Here is an 18,359-nt window from a genome sequence, read left to right as displayed (position 1 = left end):
CATACGCTAGGACCTGGGATTTAATATTATCGACAGTTGAGTTTACATATCATAGTTCGATTCATAAGTCCATAGGTATAAATCCATTCGAAGTGGTGCATGATTACAAACCTAGGCAACCCATAGACTTGTTTTTCATGTCTCATCAGTATAGAGTCTTTGAGTCTGCACAATCAATTGCATCACATCCACATTCATTGCATCAAGAAATCAGCAATTGCAGTCACTTTAATAACTTAAAATATAAATCCCTTGCTGATTTAACCAGACGTTATAATGAGTTAAGTGAAAGAGATTACGTCATGATAAGAATTAGGTTTGAACAACTTTCTTCGGAAACGTTTAAGAAATTGCAAATTTGTAGTGTAGAACAGTTCAAAATCTTAAAGAAAACCAGTTCGAATGCATATGTTGTGGATCTTCCTGATGACTATGGGATTAGTGCGATATTTAATATTGAAGATTTAGTCCCATACAAAAAGATAATATTCCTGCCTTCTGACCCCTTTATTGATATACCTGCCCATGTTGGACACCCTGCCCTATTACCTGCTGTTGAGCCACCACCTCCCAAATTTCATGCACGCAGAGAACAAATAGAACATATATTGGATGAGCAGGTTATTTCAAGCAGGAACGGTGGTTACCAACGTTACCTTGTTCGGTGGAAAGGTCGACCAAAGTCTGATGTGACGTGGATTTCCAAAGCACAGTTGCAGCGCATTGACCCCGATCTTCTGGAGCAGTACGACAGCCGGCCAAACTTGTACTCGACGGGGTCGAGTTTTTCTCACCCGGGAGGAGTTGATGGGGACATCAGAGCCCTTCATCCAGATGATCCTGAGCCCCCGGATTGAGCCAGACTCGTTTATTTGCATATTTATTTTATTATTTTATTTTTGGGCTTATTTGCATTCTAGGGTTTATTTGTGGTTTATTTTATTTCTGGGCTTATTTGCATTTTAGGGCTTATTTGTGTTATTTGTGGGTTCATTAGGATTTATTTCTGTGTAAGGGGGGTTTATGCAAGTTGTGTATTTGGGCCCTATATATAGGAAACTATTTTCATGATTAGGGTTTAATGAATGATTAAGAATTTCTTTTCCTCCCAGATCTTATTCTTCCTCCTCCTCCTCCCCTTCTCTTCTTCCTGTGTCTCTAGAACCTCTTCTTCCTTCTTCCTCTCTTGTTCTTCCTTCTTCTCCTCTTTTTCCGCATTTGTGCGGCATCATTATTATTGAGGATAGTAGCTAGATAACATCTATATTTGGGGCCTTTACATGCAAGAAGAAAAAAAAAATCCAGAGATATACCAACGAGGGCCCCCATTCATAACTTATGTTTACATTTCTTCTTCAATAGAGACTCAAAGCAACACATAATTGATCATGTACTCATCAAGAATAAGAGAAAGGACATATGAAGAGTTACTATTTTTTGATTCTACTACAACCATAAATCTCTAAATATTGCAAACAATACCTACTATCATTCTGCTATCAGCTCTATCCAAAAAGCTAGTCAAGATGTCGATACTTCTTGGTTGAAGGATGTTTATGATAAGCTACTTAATAATAACGAGAAAGAGCTAAAGAGATGGATAGCTCCTATAAGAGTAAGTGGGACACTTATAGTGTGATATTGGTGTGTGATGGTTGGTCAGGGTCTAGCAGGTGAAGTATCATCAATTTTTTGGCATATTATGATAAGAAGATATTCTCTCATAAGTTAATTGATGTTTGTGACAAGATGCATGATGCCTTATACATCCTGAGTTTGATAGAGCAAGGATTGATCAGATAAGGTAGTATCATATTGTGCAAGTTACTGATATAGATTATAAAGATGCCACACATTTTTTGGACCTCATGTGCTATCCATTGTATAGATCTAATGCTGATGGACATTGATCGGATCTAGGTGAATTAGGTGGAAGAGACTTCTTAGGCTATCAGTATATTCATATATAACCACATAGGTATTGGCTTTGTTGAGGAAGTACACCAGAGGTGAGATATTGAGGCTAGTAATCACCCATTTTGCCATGCACAATATTATGCTCCATAGACCTATTGAGAACACTGTAAGCTTGCGCCGGATGTTCGTGAGTACAGAGTGGCAAGAGAGTAAATATATCCATGATAGCACAAAAGGGAATCATGTGGAAAGGTTAGTTACAAACCAACAATTATAGAATAAACTAAGAAAGTATATAAGGCAATTGCACCCTTATCTCGAATATTTAGAGTTGTGGATGGTGAAACATATTCTTAGATGAGCTTCTTCTTTCATATGATAATGATTACCAAGGCTAGGAAATATAGATTTAAAACATGCTAATGACTATATTGATATAATTGAGGAGAGGTGGGATTACCAGATGGGCAAAGAGTTGCATCTAGTAGGTAATCCAAGTGCAATCCTCAACGATTGTTTATTCTTGTAAAATACAATCATGCAATCTTTGTTTGCTAATTAAATCAATTATCTTGATAACCTACTACCTCAACCCAAAGCTCTAATATGGTGTCCTAAAAATAAATATGGATGAGTAACCATTACTTGTCCTATACAATGTCATCTATAAGATGTAGCTTGATGTAATGATTATTGCTAGATGTCCCAAGAAGGTAAATTTAATGGAAATTAGTGGATCATTCTAGAGAAGACAGAAGATGAATAGAAATACCAGAGTTTCGAAGGATTCTGACACCTTGATACCATGGCAAATCTAGTATTGGATGATTGTATTTGTATGTATTTCTTATTGGTATATGAAGAACTCCCTGAACATTTGAAGTTTAAATAGATGCACTAGTTAGTTTACATGTGTGCACTGCATAATATGTTCATAAATCCTCTGGAATTTGTGCATCACAATATATCGATTCAGGACCAAATCGGTAAGAATGATTTAACAATAGTCCAATTCTGTAAAAGAAAACAAAAATAACTGTTTCTTTAAGTCTGAAGATAGGATAACTACTTATGCAGAGTACCCAGAAGGCAAACGGCATTGAGCTTTGCTATACCCATGGATATTGACCTATATGTACATGATGGCAACAAGCAAACGAATCCTAAACTTTATCCTCTGTGCCCACATTAGCATAGCCTTATGGACACAATCTAAGTGGTTCGGGATGTATCTTTCGTATGAAAGAATAATTGATCTTCTTTCGCAACATCGACCATTGAATCGCATCTTACATAGATCTCAAAGAACTCTAAATTCTTTTTTCACCATACGTCTGCATAGACCTTAAAGTGGTTATTACACAATCCAACAATTGACGTCACAAAAGAATGAGAATAATTCTTTTCCACAGCGAAAGATACAACCCGAACCCCAATCTGAGGGCCCATCAACCCCTCCTGCGTAGCAATATTCCAAAACATCACCAACCATCAACTAATTAAAATCATCGGCAACAACCTTTGGACCCATTCAAAGAATACATAATTAACATCTCTTTTGAAGGTAACCTCGAATCTCAGGCATTTATAATCACTGACATCAGACCTGCTTTTAGGCTAAACTCCACTCAACTCAATTAGACTGGGTCAGACTACCACATCCAGCTTGCGTTCAGTCTTGCTTATCGGAAGACGGACAGGACTCACTGTTGAACGTCATCTACAATTAGCTCCAGTAGCTCTCAAGAAGGAACCGCGTGTCTCCCCTCGCTCTCCATCTCTCTCTTATCCGATTTGGATCCCACTCAATTTCTTTACAAGAGAAGAGTCTCAAAAGATGGGAGTAGAACTTGGGAGAAGGGAAGACACGGTTGTCAATGGATACGCGTCGATGAGGACTACCGACATCATCCATGACTCGTTCCAAGGTGTGATCCCAAGTCCTCCTAAGGTTTATTGGGTACAGCTATCATGGCAACCCTTGTGAAAAACATATATCAGAAACTTTTTGCCACTTTGCAAGTTGCAACGCAGGATAAGGCTGGTCATCACGCTCTGATAGGTGGGAGAATACTGGAGGTGAGATTTTGCCAGCCAAAAACACTGTAGTGTTTGATGTTGTGTACTTTGTGGAAATTGTCAGCATGGCTCCTTCAAGTTGAACTGGCATTCGTGTGTGTGGGGGGCCAAGAAGGCCCTTTAGATCTTCGGATTACGCGGTTCTTGAGGGAAAGAGACAAAGTTCCATGCACTAGACTCTTTAACAAGCCAACACTTCTTTCCTTGTCATAAGATGGAAAACTGTAAGTGCTCAACATCAGAAAGGACTTTGGTCAATGAATCTTGCATGTCATTGATCTTTGTTTGGGGTGGTGGGCAAGGAAATAAGCAGCAAAGAATGATTCAATTGTTGGGAGTAATACATTTGTTGGATCATTAATTATTTAAGATTCTTTGGGTAAATTGTAGCCGTACATGCACGTTATGTATAATACTTCTATTTCAGCCAAAAAAAAAAAAATTAATTAAGAGACTAAATTCTTTCGAGAAAATATAGAAATTCTACATTCTATATATCTATCGTATTGGAAATCCTATGTAAAAATAAGTACCTTTTAATACTATAATGGTTTTAATGTACCTTTTGATCTAAAGGATGTGATGATTACAAATTAGTTGATCATTTGTTACATCAATCGTGGCTGTTGCACTATACATATTACATGCATTTAACTTGTTAATTTTTCCAAGGTGAAGGTCACATATGTCGCAACTAAATTCAACTTTCGAAACCACTTAAACTCATGAACTATTAGAATAAAATTTGTGAAGTGTTGGAGAATGATTTTTGGTGCTATGGTGAAGTACCAGAAAGTAACACTGAGGTGCTTAGAACTAAAGGACAAGTGAAAAAGAAATGCTTCCTCAATCTTTTAAGATACTCACGCAACTTCTGGGATGCAGTTATTGTCTTCTTCTTCCAAATACTGTGAAAGTGCCGGATACTGTACTGACAAAGTATAGTACAGACATAGGACAAAACCCTTCCTTTGTTTTGATTGTGGTGATTTAGAGGGATTGAGGAAGCCTGCTACAGCCTCATCTGCCAGAACAATGGAAGCAACTCTTTTATATCTATATACAATGCAGTAATAGAGATTTGTGGTAATTGAGGTCCACCTGCTGGATTGATTTTTTATTTATATCTAATATGTCTTGATTAAAAATTTTATACCAGATGCTTATTTAAATTATATAATTTTTTCCATTCTACAGTGATTTTTTGTAATAATTCCGAATTTTTTTGGGGGGGCTCGTGGACCAGCCCGGAGTAGCGAAGCCCAGTCAACCATGCACAGTGGCATGATCCAAGTAGATTCCAATGGGAGTCTTCTTCCTCCTCCGATCCCGGTAGCTTGGGAGACTCCTCGAGAGCAATTCGAGTTCGCCTAGAACTTGAGATTTTTTCCTTTTGATTCCTTACCAGAAACGCCAACGGATCTTCGCCGGATTGAGTAAGACCCAAGCCACTCCTCTCTTCTTCTTCTTCTTCTTCTAGCCATCTAGCCATGTTTTTCTTTGAATTAACCCGACAAGTCACTGGGTACCCCTATTTCGGTGACTCTTCCTCCTGCGTTCACGGTCACCGAAATAGGCCAGGGTTCTTGCCAGAGCTTCGGTCAAGCTCTACTACCACAGCCAAGACTTGATCGCTGGCTAGTGAGCTGCAATACCCAGCTCTTTCCATTTTGAGCTGACCTAGCGACTACCTTCTCTTTTTTTGTCCACCGCTGGCCGACGTAGGTGTTGATGCCACTGTGGTTATCACTGAAGGCTGGACATTAGGCTGTTGCAGCTGCCGTTGCTGCCGACTGCCTGAGGCTATTGTAGGCCACTGTCCATCGACTCTTCCATAGCTTTGTTTGAGAAGGAGAGGGGGAGGGAGAGTCTCCCCTATGTTGAGAAGAGGAAGAAGGCTTTCTCTCTTCTCTCTCTACTTTTCTCTCTCTTCACTCTCTTGTTTCTCTCTCTACTTGGATTGTCTCTCTCTAGAATTGTTGGACCTGGTAAGGGCGTCTTTCAATGACTTTTGGTCGTCTCTGGTCTATAGTCATCAGGCGGCGTACCAGCCCCCACCATAGCAATTATTGAGCAAGTTTGAATTTCATCATCATCAATCTTTATTGAGGTATCTATACTATAGTGCAGCCTGACTCTTGAGTTGACTTGTTAGACTAACTAGATCCAATCAATCCAAGCACCCAGATATTACTTCTGTTTTTTTTCAGAATTGTAGGTTGTATAGTACATGGCTAAAGTTGAGATCACAGGTGGAGGGAATGATTAGATAGAGCATCACTGATACCGATTGGATAATCAAATTTTGGTAATTGGACCAACTTAGTTGTTTGGTATGAATTGAGATTATTATTGTTCAATGATATTGAGGTTATAATATATAGAACTCTTTTTTAGGGAGTGTGTGGCTGTGTCGCATGCCAGATCCGGGTGCTGGGTGCGGGGTATGACTTTTTTGATCAGATGTTTGATTGTCATCCTTATATCTTAATTTAGGAGAATATTTAATATATGCACGTGTTTGGTTCGCAACGAAAATCGGAATCGAAATAAATTGGTGGGAATCGAAATGGCTATATCCTCTGGCATATTTGGTTCGTAACCGCAATCAAAATCGGAATGTAATTTGAATACTCGGAAAGAGAAGAAATTTGATTTTAGAGGATTGGGGTATATTCATTCTCCTTTAGAATCGGAATGGAAATGAAACTCTCTCCAACCAAATGGCTGGAGCAAAAGTCACTCATTTTCATTTGCATTCCATAGTCTTAACTCTTCCCAACCAACTATACCCTTGATTGCATCAATTTTGATTGAACTCTCATGCAAAAATTTCTCTTCGTTTGTCATTCTTGACTTGTATTGAGGCTGCAGCCATCCATGTTGCCTATTCTGGCATGGATCAGGGGAGCAGGGTACAGGATCTGTGGTAAGGGTTGAGTCTTGCCTTTCGTCACCAGTCCAGGAACAGTATTTTTTTCTAGCTAATCGTTTTATGTGAAAGGGAACGGAGCGGGGAATGACTGAGTCCTCCTTTCCCCTAGTTTTCCACAAGTCCCACCACGCTCTTGGAAATTTCCACAGAAGCAGTCTCAATCAGCCCCACACCACCCCACTGCTCTTTTCTCTCCCCCCAATCTAAAGCGTTGCTATATATATATATATATATATATATATGCACTTTACACCAACTTACACATATAGAAGCACACCTTTCCTTCAACTTGCAAGCTTCCACAACTAAATAGAAGCTCCATAGAGAGAGGGGGGCAATCAGCAACATCTTCCAAGATCCAAAAAGGTTGATAGATAAGGAAAAGAAGCAGGGAAATGAATAATCTTGCACCAGGCTATCGTTTCTACCCAACAGAAGAAGAATTATTGAGTTTTTACCTTCGCAACAAGCTCAACAGCAGGAGAGAGGACATGGAACGAGTCATCCCCGTCGCCGATGTGTACTGCTTCGATCCATGGCAGCTCCCTCGTAAGCACTCATTTTGTACTAGTTCATTTTCTTCTCACTCTTTTTTCTATTTCAGCCTTATTCGCTTTTAGCAGAGAAACCAAGAATAAAAATATTCACATCCTTGGGTAGTTCTATATCCGACTCGTCACCTTGATCTTCAGTCGGTTGCTTTAATTTTAATAATTTGTGAATCTATGTATATGCTTAATTTCTTTCTCCTTCACCTTCACATCAAGTCTCTAGCCCTTTGAAGTACTTTCCAACACTATTATCATATCTGAATCATAAACTGACTTCCAATAAATAATCACTGCATGCAGAGATTTCAGGAGAGCCATGCATTCGAGACTCCGAGCAATGGTTCTTCTTCTGCCCAAGGCAAGAGAGGGAAGCTCATGGGGGTAGACCGACTCGAACCACACCTTCCGGGTACTGGAAGGCCACCGGCTCCCCTAGCCTCGTCTACTCCTCCGCCAACCGTGTCATCGGTGTGAAGAAGACCATGGTCTTTTACCAAGGAAGAGCTCCCACAGGAACCAAAACCATATGGAAGATGAACGAGTATCGGGCATTTAAAGAAGATGCAGCCACCACTATGTCAACTGAAATATCAAAGGTAACAATTCCGACTCTTTGAAACCTTTAGTTTATCATCTGCTTCTTTTTATAGCGATCTTGTATTGTTTGATTGTGTAGCAACGAGGCGAATTTAGCTTGTGTCGAGTCTATACAAGATCGGAGATCATCAGAGCATTCGATCGGCGTCCTCCCGTCGCGATTACAGCAAGCGAGAGTCGAAGAACGCCTGAAGCGTTGCCCTCCATGGAGACAAGATTCATGGCCAAGAGAGCCAGGTCTGAGGGTAGCTCCTCGCCCGAAGACGATGTCTGCAGCCGCCCGATGCATCATCGAAGAACCAATGATCCCAACGGAATTGAGGACAATGATTGGGACTTGTTGGATTGGGCTTGAAGAGAGAGAGAGAGAGTTCAAGCTCTCTCTCTCTCTCTCTCTCTCTCCCTCCATAATTAATTTATTTTTTTATTGATTAATTCAAAAAATAGATATTGATTTCTTATAACTTGGCATCACTAATTATAAGGAGAGAAAGGGTAGGAAAAAAGAATATGAAAAAGAGAAGGAAAAAAAAAGTTTGAAGAGGAGAGATATATAATGCTTAGAGCAACTCTAGTCGTATGGCCGACAGGCCAAACTTGGGTTTGATTAGTTTTCTTCTATTGACTAATGGTGGAATTATTCGGCACCGCGTTCATCTCATCGTCATCAGTCAATCGTCACCCATGACGCGTTTCAAAGTGTCAAGTTGCTTTCACCTATTTGTATGGATCTCATGGAGTAAAATTCCACCTCGTCAAGTGGTACATCACACAGGGTGGCGAGACAAAAGCTCGTTTCAAGTGGGTGAATGAGCCATGAGCAACTGGGGTCATGCAAGCCTTGGGCTTGAACAGTTTATGATTTGGACTCGCAGGAGCAAATCGGGCCCCAAGAGCTCAACCAAAGTCTATAAGGATTTTGGGAAACCCCGGCCCAAAGAGCTTGAACAGTTTATCATAAAGCCACACACTATTTCACTTACTCTCTCTCCTCTCTCTTAAAGCTAAGCCCCAGGGGGGGGGGGGCTATGGAGGAGAACAGAGCAAGAGCAGTAGCCTGTTAGAACAGCAGTAAATTCATGTATCAGACTGTTATTTTAATAATTTGATTTTTCAAAACTTTGGAGAACTTTTGGAAATTATTTTCAAATGTTAACGTAGCTCTAATTTGTTGAAACTTTGCTGATTGTTATTTTGTCAAGAATGTAAATTATGCTTCTTTCAATTCATGTATTCAACTTTGGGGGGTTTTAGATGCTAAAGCATCCTTGTATATAAAGCGATTAGATGACCTAATTGTGGGTATCTACAAAATGAGTAATATGTTACACTTTGTAGTATTTATTGAAATTATTTGTAAAATATTCTATATTCAATGTTATGCAAATTTTTAGTATGATTCCAAATTTAGTTGTATGCAAAATTTCTGTAATTATATGAATTTGATTTATGATTGCATTATTGTCAGTTAACTGCATGATTTCTCACTCATTATGTATAAATTGTATTGTATTTATATTATTGGATCAAGCAGTAAAATTCAGAGTGGTACCATGAAAGAATAGAATGTTTGGCTTATGTGTGTGTGTGTGTACACATACATATGTATATATCATCTAGCTCTCAACTTGACTATATTATAGATCCGGGATTTGATTACATGACCTATACCACAGGATTAAATGTGACCCATGACTTACGCTATAGGGGTTAAATGTGGCTGCATGCCCTCAACCGCAGGGGCTAGTGCGGCCTTGTGGTCACTGTTGCTGGAAATTGGACCCGGGGGCCGTCACGAAGCCAGGGGAAGGAGGGGCTCCGCCGCAGGGACGGTGGATGACCGTGCGCCGGCTGGTGGCGTCCTCCTGGAGGGGTGCAAGTCCGCCGTAGGAGCGGTGGTCGATGGCGTGCCGGCGGGTGGCGTCCTCCTGGGGGGCGTAAGTCCTGCAAGAAAATCGGTGGCCGGGCTCCCCGGCGCCGGCCCTCCGATGCTTAAGTCAGAGGGGGCAAATATGTGGAGAGAGCAGGGAAGAGAGTATGTGGAGAAGACAGAGAGAATATTTGGATAAGGTCCAGAGGATCCGTTTCCTCAATTGTCTGTGTTGTTTACTTCTCTCCACCCGGTCCAGGAGGATTCTCTCCAGCTTCGGGTTTTTCCTTCTGTTTTTTGGTCCTCTCCCCTTTTTCCCTCCAGGTTTCCTTTTATAGGAGGATTTTTGTTACCTGGGAGGTGACAGGAGGTTTGTCCTGTTTTGTAATAATTGGGCGCGATTTGGCCCATTAATGGCGTGGTGGAAAATAAGGTCGAATCAGACCGGAACCAGGGAGTTGTCACGGTCGATCGGACCTGTTGGGGTGGTTGAACCGCCGGCCGTGGTAGGCCTGGGGTCCGTGGATGGTAAGTGCATTTATTACCGAGTGAACCGGCGGTCAGGGAGAGCCATACGCTTTGATGGTTCAGTGATCCGGAGATTGCCTTGAGCCGTGTTCATTAAATGACTGAGTGCATCGGAGACTCGAGGGGGTCTCATGCATTAATGGCTGGTCGTGCCGAATACCTGCGGAGATCTTATGCCTTGATGGCTTGGAGATAGCGGCAGGTTGTAGTGGAGTTGTCAGGTCCCTCAAGCTTAGAGGGTTAGGCGGAAGTTGAACATTTGGTCCAAGGCAATCGGCTCGGCAGGGGTGCCGAGCCGAGCTGGTCGCCCAATGGGGCGCCCTGTGGCGGGGTTGCTTCATAGTACTTCTGCTCGGCGCCCTTTGGGTGAGCGTCTTTATTTGCGCTCTTTGGTTGGTTTCCTGGTCGGCGCTCTTTAGGCAAGCGCTTTCTCTGGTCGGCGTTCTCTAGCCGGGCACCCTGCTGATCGGCACTCTTCGGTCGAGCGCCTTTCTGGCCGAGCATCCCTACTTGGTCATTTTGGTTGGGCGCCTCTTCTTGGCGCTCTCTCTGGTCGGTGCTCTCTGGCCGAGCACCCTGCTGGTCGGCACTCTTCGGTCGAGCGCCTTTTCGGTTGGCACTCTTTGGCCGAGCGCCTTTCTGGCCGGCGCCCGTTGGCCGAGCGCCTCCGTGACGGTATGACTTGGGGTTTTTCCCCCAACACTACCCCCCGACTTCCGAGTTCCAGTTGGCTACCAGCTGGAACGTGGGAAGTAGCTCCAGTTGGGTCATTACGGATTCCGAAAATCCTAATTTATTGCGCATTTTGAATTATCAAGCGCTTCGAGGTGTCTTTAATAGGCGGCGTCTCTTCCTTCCCGAAAAGTCTCATTATTGGGACGCTTTTTGCGAAGCGTCCTCGCGTCGTGGGCTCATGATGGGGCCGCACGATCCGATGGGGCGCTTCGGCGTCCGAAGCGCTAGCCCTAATTAAATGCGTCGTTCTGTCTTTTGGACTGACACGCGTCGTCATCTAAACAGGATACAGCGTTTTTCTCGCTGATCCGGGCCATTGGGGAGGTCTATTTAAACTCTCCCCTGGCCCTCTGTCCTCTTCCTATTATTTTCTGCTTCCAGCTTTCTATTCTTCCAGTCTTCCTCAGACCGAAGTCCCTTTTCTCCGGCATCTTCCCCAGGTTGTCCTTTTTGCTTTTTTAATCCTTTTCTTTCCCTATAATGGGTTCTCTCCCCAGTGAAGTCGTATCCACCATGAGCGTCCTGGAGGTCGAAATGACCGAAGAGTGGTTTTTCCCTCTTCAGGGGTTCCGTTTGGAACCCGCCAGGCGAAGGGATCGAATAACTGATCCTCCGGTAGGCCGGATCGGAGTGCACCAGGAGTCACTCTGGGCCGGCCTCCGATTTCCTCTTCACAGCTTTGTGAATGAGTTGCTGACAGTATGCCGGTTGGTCCCGGCGCAACTCACTCCGAATGCTTGGAGGACAGTGATGGGTTTCCTGGCACTGGGTTTGCTGCAGGGGATTCCGACCTCTGTTAACGTTTTCCGGCGACTTTTTGTCTTTAAGTCGAATCCGGGAGACGGGGAGTGGCTTTACATCGCCCTTCGGGCGGGTCGGCCACTCTTCCATGGTGCCCCTTCGTCCATTCATGGCTGGAAGGAGAAGTTCTTCTTCCTTGGCTCTGAACGGTCCTGGGGGTTTGACCCCAGGTGGGGGCCTACCCATCTTAAGTCCATCAACAGGCCCCCCCAGCTTTCTCCGCGTGAGTAGGAGACCCTCGACACCATCCGCGGCCTTGGGGACGGGATCTTGCTGAACGGCCTCATTAGCGAGGACGCTCTGGTGAACGTGGGGCTGAGCTCGGCACGTCCTCAGGGTAAGGATAATAGCAATGCCTCTTTCATTTCCTTAATTGTTCCAATGTTCTAATTTTGTTCGTCTTTGCAGACATCGCCAAGATGGTGACCAAGAGCGAGGTCCTCTACGCCCGCTACCAGAAGAGGGCAGCCGAGCTCTCGGGTGAGCCCACCGAGCCGAGGAAGAAGCAAAAGGTCTCGGCAACCTCGACTCCCTCGGCGGCGGCAGTAGCCGAGGCGGGTCCTTCCCGCCCCGCGCATCCCGAGGCGGGCCCCTCTCGTCCCGCATATCCCGAGGCGGGCCCTTCTCGCCCCGCGCGTCCCGATGCTGGTCGGGGGGACGGCGCGGATTCCGGGGGCTCGGGCTCCAGGGGAGCCTCAGGGGCGCCCCCGTGCCCGGCGCCTTTAGCGCAAGTTCCTGGTCGGCAGGATGCTTCAGTTGCCGATCAGGGGAGGAGATCCGCGGGTCCCGTGCTTGCACGGCCCGCTATAGTCGTGCGGCGGTCAGATCGGCCGCTCGTCCGACCCCAGCCCCCTAGCTCCGAACCAGGGAGCAGTCAGGGAGCTTTGGGGTTGGCTCCACCTAGGCCAGCCGACGCTGGCCTCCCGGGTTCGTCGGGCTCGGAAGAGCGGGTGCCTTTTGCACCCACCTGGTCGGTGTTCGAGGGCGATTCAGCCCTCGAAGATCCTCGAGTAGCGCGCGAAGTATTTCGGCTCGCGCTGCTCCCGGCTGACCGGGCCGCGATGCAGTCCATGAGCTACAATGCTTTCATGGACATTACTCGCTGCAACGCCGTTCGGGTAAGTAAAATTTTCCTCCTGTGTAATCTGTATAGATTTTTTACTAGTGGCGCCTTACGTTTTTCTTTTCGTCTCTTTTATAGCGTTTGCACGAGACGGAGATGCTGATGCACCTAGTCCAAGAATACTGGGAGAAGGCCCGGAGGTGCCAGCGCAGTTACGACGAGGCCCAGGCGAGGTACCTAGCCGCCGAGGCGAAGTACCAAGCCGCCGAGGCCGAACGTCAGGTGCTCTAAGGAAAAGTCGGAGCATCCGAGGAGGGAGTCCGAGCTCTGACCGCAGAGCTTGAGGAGGAGAAGGGCGCGCACGCATTGACGAGGTCCGAGCTGCGCGCCGCAGAAAGCCGCCTGGCCAAGGCCGAGCAGGCGCTGGCCGCCCGCGGGCAGGAGGTGGAGAATGCCCGCGGCCGCCACTTAGAGCTCGAGCGGGGGCTAAGGGACCTTGAGCGGAAGGCCGCCTATCATGAAGCCCGGGAGCTCGAGGCTCGAGGGCAGGCTCAGAACGCGGTGAGGCTCTTCCGCGAATCGGCGGAGTTTCGCGACCTTCTAGAAGAGGAGGGCGTGAATGGGCTAATCCAGGGCTTCCGGGATTTCCGCAACCAACTGCGGCAGCTCCTCCCGGATTTTGATGTAAACCTGCTCCAGCCGGGAGCAGGGGTCGAAAGGCCGGCAGCGGAGGCAGAAACTCCGGGGACCGAAGCGGCCGTAGCCGTCCCCGAAGTGACCGAGGTCGCCTCCGAGGCTACTCCTATCGCTGCCGAGGCCACTGAGGGGGTCCCGGCTGCTGAGCCAACCACTCCTGGCACTGCTGAAGCCGAAGTGGTCGAGCTCGAATCTTAGTGTAATTTTTGCTTTATTTTGTTTAAGTCGGGATGGCCCCCCATACTTGTAAGGGCCAAACCCGAATTTTCGTACTTAGCCTACGGGCTTTTTGGAATGAATATCTTTTTCGGAAACTCGCCTATTGTAGTCCAAGTTTCTCTGCTTGGATCCGTTTTAGGTTCCGAGGATGTGGGCTCTAGGGCCTCAGCTTTTACCCGCCACAGGGCTTTTAGGTTCGGCTTGCCGAGCTCCGCTGCTCGGTCTTTCAACGCTTATGCCAAAGGGATTTGGTCTCGGAGAGTCTTTCCGAGCTTAGTCCAGAATTCGACCAAGCCCTAAGGCGGCCTCTGGGACTTAAATTTTAACGAAGTTAGTGAACTTTGGGTCCGAGCCTCGAGTTACCAGGGCGGACCAGATTCTTTCCCACCAATTGGGTTGAATACTCGTCAGCTCGTGACAAGGATTCACCATAGTATAGTAGTTTGGTGTCGTGAGCATTCTTTCGCCGAGGCGATTGAAAATGCTCTTCTGCTCGGAGTCCATTTTTTGAGGACGTCGGCAGAGATCCGAGGGCAATAGATAATGTAAAAACATTAATGTAAAAGCATAAATGGGTACCTTGTACCGTGTGCGTCCTCGCGCCGAGGCGACTGAAGACGCTCCTCTGCTCGGGGTCCGTTCTTCAAGGACGTCGGCAGAGAGAAGTCCAAGAATAAAATAATGTGAAGACATTAAATAAATGGGTACCTAGTACCAAGTGCGTCCTTGCGCCGAGGCGACCGAAGACGCTCCTCTGCTCGGGGTCCGTTCTTCAAGGACGTCGGCAGAGAGAAGTCCAAGAATAAAATAATGTGAAGACATTAAATAAATGGGTACCTGGTACCAAGTGCGTCCTTGCGCCGAGGCGACCGAAGACGCTCCTCTGCTCGGGGTTCGTTCCTCGAGGACGTCGGCAGAGAGAAATCCAAGGATAAAATAATGTGAAGACATTAAATAAATGGGTACCTGGTACCAAGTGCGTCCTTGCGCCGAGGCGACCGAAGACGCTCCTCTGCTCGGGGTCTGTTCTTCAAGGACGTCGGCAGAGAGAAGTCCAAGAATAAAATAATGTGAAGACATTAAATGAATGGGTACCTGGTACCAAGTGCGTCCTTGCGCCGAGGCGACCGAAGACGCTCCTCTGCTCGGATCCGTTCCTCGAGGACGTCGGCAGAGAGAACGAGCCGAGCTCGTGGGTTGAAGTCGGTGGAGAGCGAGCCGAGCTCGTTTGGTCAATGAAGACCACGTCCCAACGTATTGGGGCATCCCGGTAACCGGGGCATCCCGACGTCTCGGGACATCCTGACCGTGGTCAAGGTAGGCGAACGAGCCGAGCTCGTCTGGTCAGAGAGGACCGCAACTCATAGTCGGGGAGCACGAGCCGAGCTCGACGGTGGAAGCTGATGGAGAACGAGCCGAGCTCGTCTGGTCACCTAAGACCGCACCCCGACGTCTCGGGCCATCCCGGTAACCGGGGCATCCCGACGTCTCGGGGCATCCTGTCCAGGGTCATCTTGACCGTGGTCAGGGTAGGCGAACGAGCCGAGCTCGTCTGGTCAGAGAGGACCGCAACTCATAGTCGGGGAGCACGAGCCGAGCTCGACGGTGGAAGCCGATGGAGAACGAGCCGAGCTCGTCTGGTCACCTAAGACCGCACCCCGACGTCTCGGGCCATCCCGGTAACCGGGGCATCCCGACGTCTCGGGGCATCCTGTCCAGGGTCATCTTGACCGTGGTCAGGGTAGGCGAACGAGCCGAGCTCGTCTGGTCAGAGAGGACCGCAACTCATAGTAAGGGAGCACGAGCCGAGCTCGACGGTGGAAGCCGATGGAGAACGAGCCGAGCTCGTCTGGTCAGAGAGGACCGCAACTCATCTCGACGTCTCGAGCATCCCTTTAGCCGGGGCATCCCGACGTCTCGGGGCATCCCGACGGATCGGGGCATCCCGACGTCTCGGGGCATCCTGACCGTGGTCAGGGTAGGTGGTGTAAAAATAAAACTGTTCTCCCAAGTGCAGGAGAATCGCACAAGTAGTATAACTCGGAAGTCCGAGGTCGATTCCTCAGGGAACGATCTTTGGGTTATTAGCTTAATTTCAGATTATTTGATTCAATAAAATTTGTGGATTAAGATGCTATTTTGCAAATAGAAAATCAATCAGTAAATAGAGAATCAAAGTTTGGATAGATTAAGGTGGTGTAGGGATCTGGAATCCCCTTTGATAATTTTGCATTCAAGAAATAAATTCTTTGGTTCTTGATTAAAGATGTAAAAGTAGAATAGATCAAAGCATGGAATATATTTTATGGTCATGTGAACTCTATTTCTAAGCATTCATCGTGCCTATTACATCAACGATAAATCAAATATTAAAGCAGTTCATATGTCGATCAACATAAACCATTAAAGAACCATCTACAAAATAATTATGCAAGAATCCATGATATATTGAAAATGTAAATCTGTAAGAATAAAGGTTTAGAATTTACTTCAAAGAAAGCAATACATCAAAGGTTCCTCCATCACCCTTCACCTAGGAAATCAGCCCTCCATTAAAACATTAAACTCTTCCTCTCCTCTTTTTTTTTCTTTTTTTTCTTTTCGGAAACAGGGCATACCCTGTTTCCTTCTTCTCTTTTCTTTCCTCTGCCGCCACACAACTCCTCTGTTTTCCCGATGAGAGCTCCCGTTCTTCCTCCGATCTGAGCCTTTTATAATCTCTCACTCCAAGGATCTTCAGAATGCGCTGGAGATCAATGCTTTAGAGGCAAACGGCTGGATCTCGGGCCCGTGAGGCTGAAGCGTTGGAGGAGCTGATCTCGGCCGGATCCGGTGCCTAGAACGGACGCGATGGAGGAGGCGGATGGTTGGGCGGTGATCTTGGCTGCTGCGGCGCTTCACGGGATCGGGGCTGATCGAGGACTGCTGGGAGGTTGCCGAGATGCGGATTGAACGGCTGGGAGGCGCTGATCGCGGACTGCTGACGGATGCCGGAGGTGATCGTGGACCGCTGTGGAGGAGGCGGATGCTTGGGAGAAGAGGATCGGACGCCGTGGATGGGGCTAGGGCGCTGGATACGGGAGCTAGGATCATGGAAGAATCAGTGGAGGAGGCGGATGGCTGCGTGGGAGATGATCGCGGGATGATAGGCTGCACACGAATGCTGGGAGGATTTTGGAGAAATTGGATGTGGGAGATGCGTGACACGGTGGAGACGGGATGCTGAGGGGTTGATTCCTAATCCGGAAATTGAAGGATAAAAGTGGAAGGGAGTTGTAGCACGCCTAATCTGAAAGCTGGGATGATGAAGAATAGATGGATGTGTGGGATGGTAGGCATGCTACTATGAGCTGCACGGACCGTTGGATCCTCCCGGATAATGAATCTAACTCCTTTGGTTGCTGTTCCATTAGACTGGATTTGGTCTGCTGATGCTCCTTCTGGTATGCAAATGGGGCTGACCCTATGTGCTCAGCTATTGACCTGCGGCGATGCATCTTTATAGACCCAATGCGCATTTAAACTCTGATCTGTGCCAAATAAAAAATATGAAATTAATGCAGCTCTTTTATCATTATTTGTTGGAAATAATATTAATTTAAGCTGCGTGTAGATCGCACTTTTGTGCTCTCATCACACCCCCCAACTAGCTTATTGCTAGTCCCTTGCAATTAATGAGCAAATGATAACATGAGAGTACAAAAGATGTTGGTCAATCCTTTGACTTTTTATTAAAGCTAAAGATATAAAACTAAGATATGTACCCACTTTCGTAGGGCATCACGACTGCACTTAGCACGTGCAACAAGCCGTTAAACCCCTAGGTTACCCTAGTGGACGAGTATTGTCTCGTGAGGATTTTCAGGGATGTTACCCACAAACATCATTCATAAAATGATATACAATGAAATCTAAGTCAATACACATGTGATATATGTTTTTTTTTTTTTTTTTTCAAGCTTAGCAACTATCAAAGCAAGGGGAATACTAAAGTGTAGTATGCATAAACAGAATGACTTTCTTAGAGCACTAATACCTCCACCACAACATGGTACCGCTTGAATTTTAGGTGCACTACTCATGTTCGCAAGTGTTTACTACAGTTTATTAGAACCTGATCTATCAAATTTTCAGAATATCACATGTTGTCTACATTCGTCAAGAATGGTTCGTATGTAAAGAAAGAGCTATCAATCCCAACTAAGTATCCAAAGTACACAAAGGTCCAATACAATGGAGTCAAACCAGCCATTACCACATGTCACTGGGTTCAGCCCGACCAACCCTATTCATGTTTTTTTTTTTTTTTTTTTTTTAAACACATATGGTGATTACAATAGTCCAACCCCCTTAGGCTCTAGCAAGGTC

At 46.0% G+C, this 18,359-nt stretch overlaps 1 protein-coding gene across 1 annotated transcript; it reads left to right on the top strand.

Moving 5' to 3' along the window:
• Positions 1–7,166: 7,166 nt before the first annotated feature.
• On the top strand, positions 7,167–9,480 carry LOC149751523 (NAC domain-containing protein 90-like). Its single transcript, XM_089926734.1, has 3 exons — positions 7,167–7,480; positions 7,783–8,078; positions 8,159–9,480. The coding sequence occupies exons 1-3, from the start codon at positions 7,327–7,329 to the stop codon at positions 8,432–8,434; spliced, it is 726 nt and encodes a 241-aa protein (XP_089782860.1). The 5' UTR covers positions 7,167–7,326; the 3' UTR covers positions 8,435–9,480.
• The last annotated feature ends 8,879 nt before the right edge of the window (positions 9,481–18,359 follow it).

This window comes from Phoenix dactylifera, chromosome 12, assembly GCF_051530095.1.
Source record: "Phoenix dactylifera cultivar Ajwa chromosome 12, Ajwa_hap1_PhDact_Kaust_v1.1, whole genome shotgun sequence".
Taxonomy (NCBI): domain Eukaryota; kingdom Viridiplantae; phylum Streptophyta; class Magnoliopsida; order Arecales; family Arecaceae; genus Phoenix; species Phoenix dactylifera.
This window is presented reverse-complemented; position numbering and strand designations above follow the sequence as displayed.